Below are 11,056 nucleotides of genomic sequence, written 5' to 3'. Positions count from 1 at the left end.
AAAGACAGCACAAATACTTTGTGGTCAAGAAACAGAAAGAGGAAGTATATATATATATATATATATATATATATATATATATATATATATGTATATATATATATATATAATATATATATATATATATATATATATATATATATATATATATATATATATATATATATATATATATATAATGTATATTTAGAGAGAGAGAGAGAGCGAGAGAGAGAGGACGAGAGAGAGGAGAGAGAGAGAGAGAGAGAGAGAGAGAGAGAGAGAGAGAGAGAGAGAGAAAGAGAAGAGAGAGAGAGAAAGAGAGAGAGAGAGAGAGAGAGGAGAGAGAGAGAGAGAGAGAGAGAGAGAGAGAGAGAGAGAGAGAGAGAGAGAGAGAGAGAGAGAGAGAGAGAGAGATGTTAATGTGTTGAATGGAATCTCAGAAACGTAAAATTTGAAAAAAAAAAGAAAAAAAAAAAACCCCAAAAAAAGTAAATAAATAAAAGGGAAGCTATATTGTACAGGCTTCATTTTTGTAAACAGATTTTTAGGTAATAGAAAATGGATATGTTATAACAAAGTTCAACTTCATTTCAGATACTCACAAGGGTTTTAAACATTAATACTAAATAGTAAATATTCTTTTCTTGTGTGTATGTTTTAAAATCTTTTACAGGGCTTGCAAAACTTTGATTACAATTCTATTGTTTTGTACCCTCAATATTGATCAATTTCAGACAAGCTATTTTTAGTAACAGCAAGTGGTTACAGAGTCGAGAAAAGATAGGAACGAAAGGAGAAGTTCACACCAACCGCTAACAGACACCCTTGAATGTAAATGGTTTGCCTGAGAGTAAGGTTTGAGGTAAAGGGATAAAATATTTTCTCTCTTTGCAAATTGTAAAACAAATTCTTTAATTTAGAATTCCATTTGCCAAAAACAACCTTATGTTTGATGTTAAAACAAAATCGATGCCGTTGATGTAGAATCAACTACTCATATAAATGAGCTAGAATTTAAACAAAGCAGGTAAATAATTGATTATTTTTACCCTGATTGTAAAAATAAATTAAATATATTTGTTAACATGTTTACACTTTCAAAAACTTTAGCTACAAAATAAAATATAACAAACTGTCGTTAAAATCTTACTATCATCATATATCACAAGGTATAAAATCAACAACAAAATTCCATAAAGTAATAAACAAAATGACCAAATGAAGTCAATAAAATTCCAAGAAATATAAACATCTATTCTGTTCAACCTATTTGGACCTTATGTAAAAATTAAAGTCAAATTATTATATCAATTTGTTATTCTCCTTTATTAACAAATTTTTGAGACATCTGCTCTCACGTTATGTTTCAATTATATCTATCAGTGACCTTGAGAGTTTTAAAGGTGTTTTTAAAGTAATTTAACAACAAAATCTCCTTTGGGAATTGCAAAAATAGTTGCTGACCCCATTAATGAATATTTTTGTTATTCTTGATTTTGATCATTTAGGCATTTGGAAGAAATGGATCCATGGAAACCTGGGGGGGAGGGAGGGAGGCGGTGCCTGAACCAGTTATAAGAGGTACCTAGCCCTTTTTTTACTACCTTTATACTCGTCAACAAGTACTAATATGTTTTTGCATGAAAACAGCATAATGTGTGCTTATGGTATGGAAATAAAAAAATAATAAATAAATAAATGCAATAAATATTCCTAATTCTATTCCAGTACATGACATGATAAAACTGGTAGGCAATATTCGCCTTTCAACATAATTGCTATCTGAATCAGTAACAATAATTTTCAGGATTAATCAAATCAGACCACATTGAAGAACAATCCATAAAACCAAATCAAAGCCAGGTGTATGTCCGCCAACAATATTAAAGCCTCGAGTACGTCCCAATGCAGTGATTACAGACTGGGCAGGAATGAACAACATCTTGAAGTTCCTCTACACAGAAAGGAAGTATGACACAGGGACAACTGAATGCGAAAAAAAAATATATAAAGATCAAAATATAATCAACAAAGGGCAATATGTTATGAGAATTCTGACATCGTATCTATACAAGACTTGCAAAATTGAAAACTTCAAATTTAGTAATTTTAATGTCAATTTTGAGGATTTTGACAAGGAAATTCGTAATTTCCGAAATTGTGTATGAACAACCACAATATTATTATTATTATTGTTATTATTATTATTATTATTATTATTATTATTATTATTATTATTATTATTATTATTATTATTAATATTATTATTATTATTATCATTATTATTATTATTATTATTATCATCATCATCATATTATAGAAGTAGTAGTAGTAGTAGTAGTAGTAGTAGTAGTAGTAGTAGTAGTAGTAGTAGTAGTAGTAGTAGTAGTAGTTGTTGTTGCTCTTCTTCTTCTTCTCATTATTATTATTATAATTATTATTTTTTTTTATTATCATTTAAGTATTACTAAGAATTAAAAATTCGTAATTTTCCATAAAATTTCGTATTTGGCCATGAAATTTGTCTAAAATTCGTAAAATTACGAAAAATTCGTAAGATTTGGCATTAATGAAAGTAATTAGCTTGACGTTAAATATGAATCTTTAATGTGCTTGACAATTTAGAACATTAATATGTAGCAATGACTATCCCGCACAAATCTTTGGGCCTCTTTTTCGCTCACGAAGTGCCCGAATTCGCGTCAAAATATGGGATGAAGCCGTTTCGTACATGCTATTTAAAAAAATTAATTACGACGCTGTTTATCGATGAATATGACTGAAAGTTGGCACAGTTAGAAAAAAGGTCATTTTAGATTATGTCAAGCGACAAAACTCGTGCGATTACCAGAAGACTGTTAAAAATAGATTTTTACTCTTTGGAGTAAAATATTTCTAAAACTACCGGGCGTGGAGGTTTTGTCGCTGACAAGGTAATACATGAACATTTCTTCTTTTTGGTTGTAAAATTTCATATGAATATGATGAGTACTTTTCCCGTATTTTACAAAACACCATCCTAATTTGCTCTTCAAGTTTCAATCTTTTAATCCACTTATTACGCAAGATACAACCAAAGGTAAAAAAAAAATGCCGAAAAAGCGTCCCATATTTTCGCGTTTTTTTCCTCTTTGCGGGTCATCCAAATAAATGACACCTTTGAAACTGCATAACTTGTTTATTTATGAATGGATTTTCAAAATTCAAAAACATTTTTACTCAGTGGAGATAGGGCTTTGATTTTAGACAAAAAATTTCCTCAAAAAGAGAAAAAAACATTTTTCATAGTCATTGCTATAATATGTCAAAGTCTTTCACTATGTAGCTAACACATTTTGACATGGTTGCATAGCCTTTTCAAGTGAAAGAATGTTTGTTTTTGTGAAACGGTGTGTTAATTTCTTTGTAAGTAAAAAGTTGAAAGTTATTATATTTGAACACAAGAAAATCAAACAACAATTCATTCAAAAAGGATTTTGAAGAGACAGACGGTTTTCTCTCTCTTTCCACTTTTTGTACTATCTATTTTATTATTATTATCATTATTATTATTATACAGTAAAATTACTTTAAACCGAAAGAAGCTAAACCGAAAAATACCTTAAACCGCAAAGAATTTAATAAATTGTACGAGTTTCTTCATTATCTTTGTACTAATTCTTACGATGAACCGAAATACTTCTAAGCAGGACTTTCTTTAAACCGAAACAATTTGAGAGCACCTTCCCTTTTTCTCTCTATATTTTTCTTCAAAAATTCCGGAAGGAGGCCACACGTAATGCCCGACGATATTAAACAGAGCGTAAGTATAAGATGAGAGTGATGGGTGGGGGGGGGGGGGGGGGGGGGGGGGGGGGGGGAGACAAACACTTCAATCACTGCACTTGGGCTTGGCCAACACCACAATCGCACAGACTGGAAAAGGAAGACAGTGGGTGACTGACAGGCGAAAAATGAGGAAAGAGGGGGAGTTGAGGTGTAGAATAACGCAAGCGAGATGTTCTCGCTCGTGTGTTGATGCTTTGGAACTGACTGGATTTTCAACACGACGATAAGGAGGGGGGGGGGGGTAGACAACTCACCATTGAAATGCCATTTCATTTCCACTTTGTTTAAATGTGTGTGTGAGGGGGGGGGGGGGGGGTTCTATGTAATTAGGCCTTTGAACCTAATGGTTTTTCAACAAAAGAGGGATGTGTAGTAGACAGCTTAGCATTGACACGCCTTTTCATTTCCATTTCCCTTCACCTCTGAGTAGCTGCGCATCATTCATTATCAATTATCGCACAAGAACTTTCGATCTTATTTTAGCTTTGCATTTTACTAAAAGTTGTCTAAAAGAAAGCACTGTGCTTACACGTTTCAGTTTAAAATCAAAATACTATGTGAAGTCGATGAAAAAAAAGTTGATCAAGACGGAGATATGTAAATTACACGGCATCCCGAACTCAACTCTTTCAACAATTTTGAATTGAAAACAAAAACCCCCAAAAATATTTTTAAAACACACAAAATTCTTTTTAAAAAAATTATTGGTTACGAAGACGGCATTTATTCAACAACTTCATTGAACGGGAAACCCGTGATACGATTAAATGAGAAAATTCCTTAAATAGTTAATACCCTTGAAAAACATTGCAACACGGGAACTTACTGTAAACCAAAATGTCTTTAAACCGAAATGGTTTAGAAGGTCCCCAAAATTTCGGTTTAAAGTAATTCTACTGTATTTATATTATTATTGTTATTATTATTATTATTATTATTATTATTATTATTATTATTATTATTATTATTATTATTATTATTATTATATTATTATTATTTTATTTTATCTTTTCTAATCCATATATGTAGTAATTTATTCAATGCAGCCGTCAATAAACTTTTTCTCCTCTCTACATCTTCCTTATTTCCTATTAATGATCCTACTCTTTCCGTGGCAAAGAGCAAAGATTAGACAGATTCCCTTTTTCTCCTCTCTACATCTTCCTTATCTCCTATTAATGATCCTACTCTTTTCGTGGCAAAGAGCAAAGATTAGACAGATTCCATAGAAAACAACTGAGAAGAGTCCTGAATATACGATACCCCACATAAATAAGCAATAAAATATTGTATGAAAAATGTAATGAAAGAATTGAAATCCTGGAGGCAAGATGGCGGCTTCTTGGGCATATACTCAGAAGAGATGAAAATATACTAGCTAATAAAGCCATGAATACGTTTTTCACCCCATCTGGACACAAGAGATATCAAGGTAGACCACCCACGTCAATTTATACTGTCCTCAATCGAGACCTAAAATGCCTTCAAAATAACAAAGAATTAAAATCAAAGGAAGACCTTATGAACTTAGCATGCACAGCAAAAGACCGTGAACTGTGGAAGGAAATGACACAGATGATTAGAAGCAGGAAGGCCTAGTCGGATGATTAGGAAGCGAAGGCTTAAGTCAGTAAGTCAGTTATATTATTTATTATTATATTATTTATTATTATTATATTATTTATTATTATTATTATTATTATTATTATTATTATTATTATATTATTATTATTATTATATTATTATTATTATTATTATATTATTATTATTATTATTATTATTATTATTATTATTATTTTATTATTATTATTATTATTATTATTTATTATTATTATATTATATTATATTATATTATATATTATTATTTTATATTATTATATATTATTTATTATTATTATTATTATTATTATTATTATATATTATATTATTATTATTTATATTATTATTATTATTATTTATTATTATTATTATTATTATTATTATTATTATTATTATTATTATTATTTATTATTATTATTATTATTATTATTATTATTATTATTATTATTATTATTATTATTATTATTTTATTATTATTATTATTATTATTATTATTATTATTATTATTATTTATTATTTATTATTATATTATTATTATTATTATATTATTATTATTATTATTATTATTATTATTATTATTATTATTATTATTATTATTATTATTATTATTATTATTTCATACGTAAAATTTACTGCTATGTCCCTCCAAAATAAATAAAATAAAAAAATATTAAAGAATCTTACAAGACAAAAAGGCAGAGGGCGGCCACCAGACAAGTCAAAGCACCTGGAGCTGGCGAAGTGACCGTGAGAACCTGCTTCCCACAGGATGGACAAACCACTTGGCATGGGTCTTTGTTAAGGTTTGTTAAGCCAACAAGAGTTACAGGCCCTTCAATGACACCTGAAAGACAAACCTTTTGTGAATCATATTTTATTAATAATGTTGATGATACAATTACAATCTAGATTGATCTAACTTCAACAATGCCATTATCTATGCAAATAACAATAAATAAATAATCATATCACAGTGTTTCTATATCTTTGCTTTCATATCATCTGCATTGGAGATTTAAACAATCAATCACTTTTTCTATTCTTGTATCATATAACATTTATGATGTCAATTTAGTCAACTATACAAAATGGCTCAATTTCTCTTTTTATCATTATGAAGTGACTATTTGTTGTATGACTACAAACAGGAAAAACTACCACCTTTCCCTATTTGTACTCCCAACAACCTTTGTGTTGAAGGTAAAATTTTTGCGCTTATAACTCTCCTGAAAACAAAATGGCACTTTTGGTAAAACACTGTTAAACCTTTTAAAATGCAGTGGTGTACTCATCTCTGTGATGACTATGACAAACAGTTGACCACACACCCGATTGGCTGTCGGGATAGACACTAATAAGGGATACAAGTAAAATCAATTGTTCACACCTCTGTAATGAAGGGTTCAACCACACACACGACTGACCGTCCCGTAGACTAATTTGCATTTTATGAATCATTGTTTTAAATGATTAAGAACAATAAAAAAAAGTTTTTTTATGGAGATGACCATTGTCAAATTTCGTCCAAATAAAGTGGCTGAGAATTGGAAAGGTTATGACTTTTTATATAGAGGGAGGGAGGGGGGGAATGTCACGAGGCCAAAACTGTGGTCTCCCTACCGAAAACAGACCATTTAAACTATAAAAATCTTTTCTATTATGTGACTAATTATGCAAATTCTATTTTTAGTAGTAGAACGATTAGGCCTATTGGTAGTCATAGTACATAGCCTTATCATCATTTATTAGTATATATACCCATTATATATTGAAAACAAAATACCGAAACGTTGATAATGCTGGCCTCTGCTTTCCAATACATAGGTGGGAGAGGCATATGGAGGAGGCTGAGTAGTGGTGGCATAACTGGAAACCCCTCCATGTTGTCTCTGTGAGTCAACATATGAAGGAGGTGCTGAGTTCTGAATAATGGGAGCTGTGTCACTGCTCATCTTTAGGTCTTATCTGAAGAATGTAACTGGTAGGACTGAAAAAAACCCCAAAACAAACTGTAAAGCAAGTGTGAAACCAATACATTCCCCTATTCAATAGTGACAGTCATCTTCACCAATTTTGCTATATATACATAAAAAGAGCAATATCAAGACCTTTATATATAGAGAAATACTATCAGGAAAGTACCTTTTTTTTGGATGTAAAATCAACAGTGTTTGTTGCCAATTTTTTGCCCAAAAGTTGCCATAAAAAGGACAAAAGTTGCCATTAATTGTCCTTCTCTCATAGCCACCTGTTAACTTTCCACTGAAGTCAATATCCAGTGGTTCTGCATTTACTAACTAGTGGTGTCTATCTCTCATAGCCCCAGGTTCACGCCCCACTGCTGTCCACCTCCCACAGTCCCGAGTGCACTCCCCACTGGTGTCCATATCATTCCGCATCCATTTCTCATTGGCTTCCATCTCTCATATCCCCGTGTTCAATCCCCACTCACTCCATATAATTACACGTTTGTCAAAGACATTTGGAGTATCAGGTAACGCTTTAGAATGGCTTAAGTCTTACGTTGACGGGCGTACACAATCAGTCCTGATAGACAAAATAAAATCTAACCCATAAACTTTAAAATATAGAGTACCACAAGGTTCCGCTTTAGGCCCACTCCTTTATACTCTCTACACACAACCATTGAAAGGAATAAATAAAAAAGCATGAGGTCAGCTACCACATGTATGCTGACGACATCCAGGTGTATAGCTCTGTCCCTCCATCTGAACTAGATTCTTTAATTAAAAACCTGGGAATTTGTAAAGAAGATGTGAAAAACTGAATGACAATAAAAAGGCTCAAAATGAACGAAGAAAAAATGGAAGTTCTTTTTTGTGATCCTAAAAAAAATAATAAAAAGTGAGTATAAAAATGTTATTACAATTGAAAACGAAAAAGCCTATTTTACTGACAGAACTAGAAATCTGGGTGTTTACATTGACTCTACCATTTCTATGCATTGCCAAATCGATAATTTATAATAATATAAGAATGTATACCTCGAGCTCAGAAGAATTTCATAATTGGCTAAGTAAACAACCCAAATAACCCTAAGACAAAATAAAACCTATCTCGTACCTTTAACTAACCCTATAGTAATAGTAATAGGAAAGGCTGCGGCTATTCGGACTCGAATCTGAATTGTCTCCCTTGGTTATCCGGACTCAAACTCCAATGTGCATGTGCAATCAAAATGTTATTCAGACTCGTCTAAATATCCTAGTCTTCATGGCAATATAGATGGTATTTTGTTTTTGTTTTTTAAATTTGATTGAGACTGAAAAAAAAAAAGACTTCGGACCTCGAACTCGAGCTAGAGCCCTAAAATTCAATAGAAGTAGAAGACCAACGAAACAGTTAAAATTGTGAGAAACGTCTCGACACAAATTAGATTATTGAAACGTCCTTGTACTTTTTTTTTTCAAAAGTGATTATCTTAATAAATGTAATTACTTTAACAACACTTGGAATCGATGTGTTTTGTTGTCCTTTGGCTTTGTTTTGTTTTCAATTTACCACTTCCGGTGTAAACATTCGCCACGAGTTCTATCTAGTGCTGGGTCGAGTTTGAAACGATCAAATCGAGCGGGTTTTCGATCGAGTCCTCTAAAATCGAGTCGGTTTCGAGCGGGTTTCGAGTCAGTGACGTCATCGAGCAGTGATTCGTTTGAAAAAAAAAAAATACGAGCATCTCGTTTGCCACAGGAAACTTCACATACCCCTCCCTCTCTTATGTCTGTGGCTGGCTTGACTGCAGCTGGTTATGATGGGGGCTGCCAGATGGCCAAGTTCAAAATTGGTTACTAAGAAACGCTTTTCTATTATTATTCATTTTTTAAAAAAAATCTTTTATTTTTTAAAAAATGAAAAGATAAGTTTATCCAACTGTAGTCGATTGTTTTGTTAATCAAAACCAATGAGTTTTTCAAGGGAGTCAGAATGCTTGTGGTCTTTGGCTATTTGGGGTCAATTTGACTACTTGGGCAAGAAGAAATCTGGCTGTCTGGCAGCCTTGATTATGATCGTCGTCGCATCACACACACACACACACACACACACACACACACACACACACACGCCATCAGTTGTTGATGGTGAAGGGTTGAGACCCCCCCCCCCCTCCCACACCACCATCATCCCGCTGTCACCTTAACATTTCATATTTATTTCGCGCCAAAAGTTGTCGGCCGCCCCCACCTCCCATAATTTGTCACTGGTCGTCATCGCCTCTTGTGTGTGCGGGAAAAGGTCGTGCCTTTCATTTCATTATTTGAAAAATAAATGAACAAGAATGGTGTGTTTTTATTAGGTAGGTAGATAATAATAATATTTAGCAGGTTCCACACCCAGACACCAACGGATTGCCCGGACACGATGATAACGATGCCGACGACAATGGATGACGATGATGATGATGATGATTATCGTGTTTCTGTTTTAAAAAAATGAAATACTTTAGCAGGTTCCACCCCCACCCCCCACACGGATAGACCGGACCCGAAGATGATGATTGTGTATTGCTGGCTGTTACGGCTGTGATGAGGATGATGATAATGATGATGATGACGATGGCGCAGATGGTGATTATTTGTTCGGTCGCTCAGTGGTACGGTGTCTCTTGTCACAAAATCAAGCCTTGTCAATGGCCGAATGAGTGACAGTGATTGTTGAAAATTGTGATCCAGACGTTAAGTCCGTGTGTAAGGCACTTGACTCAGGTGTGAATGTATTCTTATCTTATAAGCAATGACGGGTATTGTAAAGAGCTTTAATACAAAAAGACTCCAAACAGCGATCGGTACCTACTGTACGAAATGGATGTATGGTCGATATGGTGTGCCGGAGGAATAAATTAAATTGAATATTGTGAAATTCATTGAGTATGGTAAATCCTTGGAAATGCGCTTTGAACTAATACACCTAGACAACTCCGATTCCAATATAAACGACTGATTAATGTTCCCATATATAAACTATAGTTAGCTGAAAATCTTTCTTTGTCGGGACTCCAAAAGTATGGAACGAATTAGACAAAGAAATCAAAGGGGTCTTTTTTAGGAGCACTGATTGATTTTATATTGATTATTACATTGGAATGTGTTGATATTTATTTTATTCCTTATTATTAGGGTGGTGGTGGTGGTGGTGGTGGTGATGATGATGATCCCGCTGATATGATGGTGATGATAAATAAATTAAACATAATTCCCTTTATTCATCCCATAGGGGAGATTCGTCTTTCGGGTCTATTCTAAGGGAAGACTGGAATAACCCAAGCGACAGCCGCAGTGCAGCGCCGCAAATTTAGTTAGGGCAAGGTGACTTGCTCAAGACCACTCAGCGGCGGGTGATCGAACTCGGTACCTTTCGGGTGCCAACCAAAGACCGTACCGCTGCCCCTGATGATGATGATGATGATGATGATGATGATGATGATGATGATGATGATGATGATGATGATGATGATGATGATGATGATGATGGGAACTAACAAAGAATACACAGGCATCTAAAATTGAAACATTCCATATTCAAAGCTAATGTTTTACTTTTAAAAATTGAGCTTTACAATATCCACTAAATGTGATCAAAGCGCTTTGTAAAGGGGTCCCTGGTCAACAGCAACATTTAATATGTAGGA

General features: G+C 33.0%; 1 protein-coding gene across 1 annotated transcript; it reads right to left on the bottom strand.

The window, feature by feature from the left end:
* Window positions 1-863: 863 nt before the first annotated feature.
* On the bottom strand, window positions 864-8,935 carry LOC144977803 (lipopolysaccharide-induced tumor necrosis factor-alpha factor-like). Its single transcript, XM_078923197.1, has 4 exons — window positions 8,869-8,935; window positions 7,193-7,396; window positions 6,094-6,253; window positions 864-1,968 (listed from the first exon to the last, which is right to left on the bottom strand). Exons 2-4 carry the CDS (start codon window positions 7,359-7,361, stop codon window positions 1,866-1,868), a joined length of 432 nt encoding a protein of 143 aa, XP_078779323.1. The 5' UTR covers window positions 7,362-7,396; window positions 8,869-8,935; the 3' UTR covers window positions 864-1,865.
* Between the last annotated feature and the right edge of the window lie 2,121 nt (window positions 8,936-11,056).

Source organism: Berghia stephanieae, chromosome 8 (genome assembly GCF_034508935.2).
Source record: "Berghia stephanieae isolate SIO BIC M18660-M18661 chromosome 8, UCSD_Bste_1.3, whole genome shotgun sequence".
Lineage (NCBI taxonomy): Eukaryota > Metazoa > Mollusca > Gastropoda > Nudibranchia > Aeolidiidae > Berghia > Berghia stephanieae.
This window is presented reverse-complemented; position numbering and strand designations above follow the sequence as displayed.

Coding starts and splice junctions, on each gene's coding strand:
- LOC144977803 (XM_078923197.1), bottom strand. CDS start 7,361: ATGAGCAGTGACACAGCTCCCATTATTCAGAACTCAGCACCTCCTTCA. Junction 6,254..7,192: donor CCAGCATTATCAACGTTTCG/GTATTTTGTTTT, acceptor TTTGTCTTTCAG/GTGTCATTGAAGGGCCTGTA. Junction 1,969..6,093: donor GCCCTCTGCCTTTTTGTCTT/GTAAGATTCTTT, acceptor TTTCGCATTCAG/TTGTCCCTGTGTCATACTTC.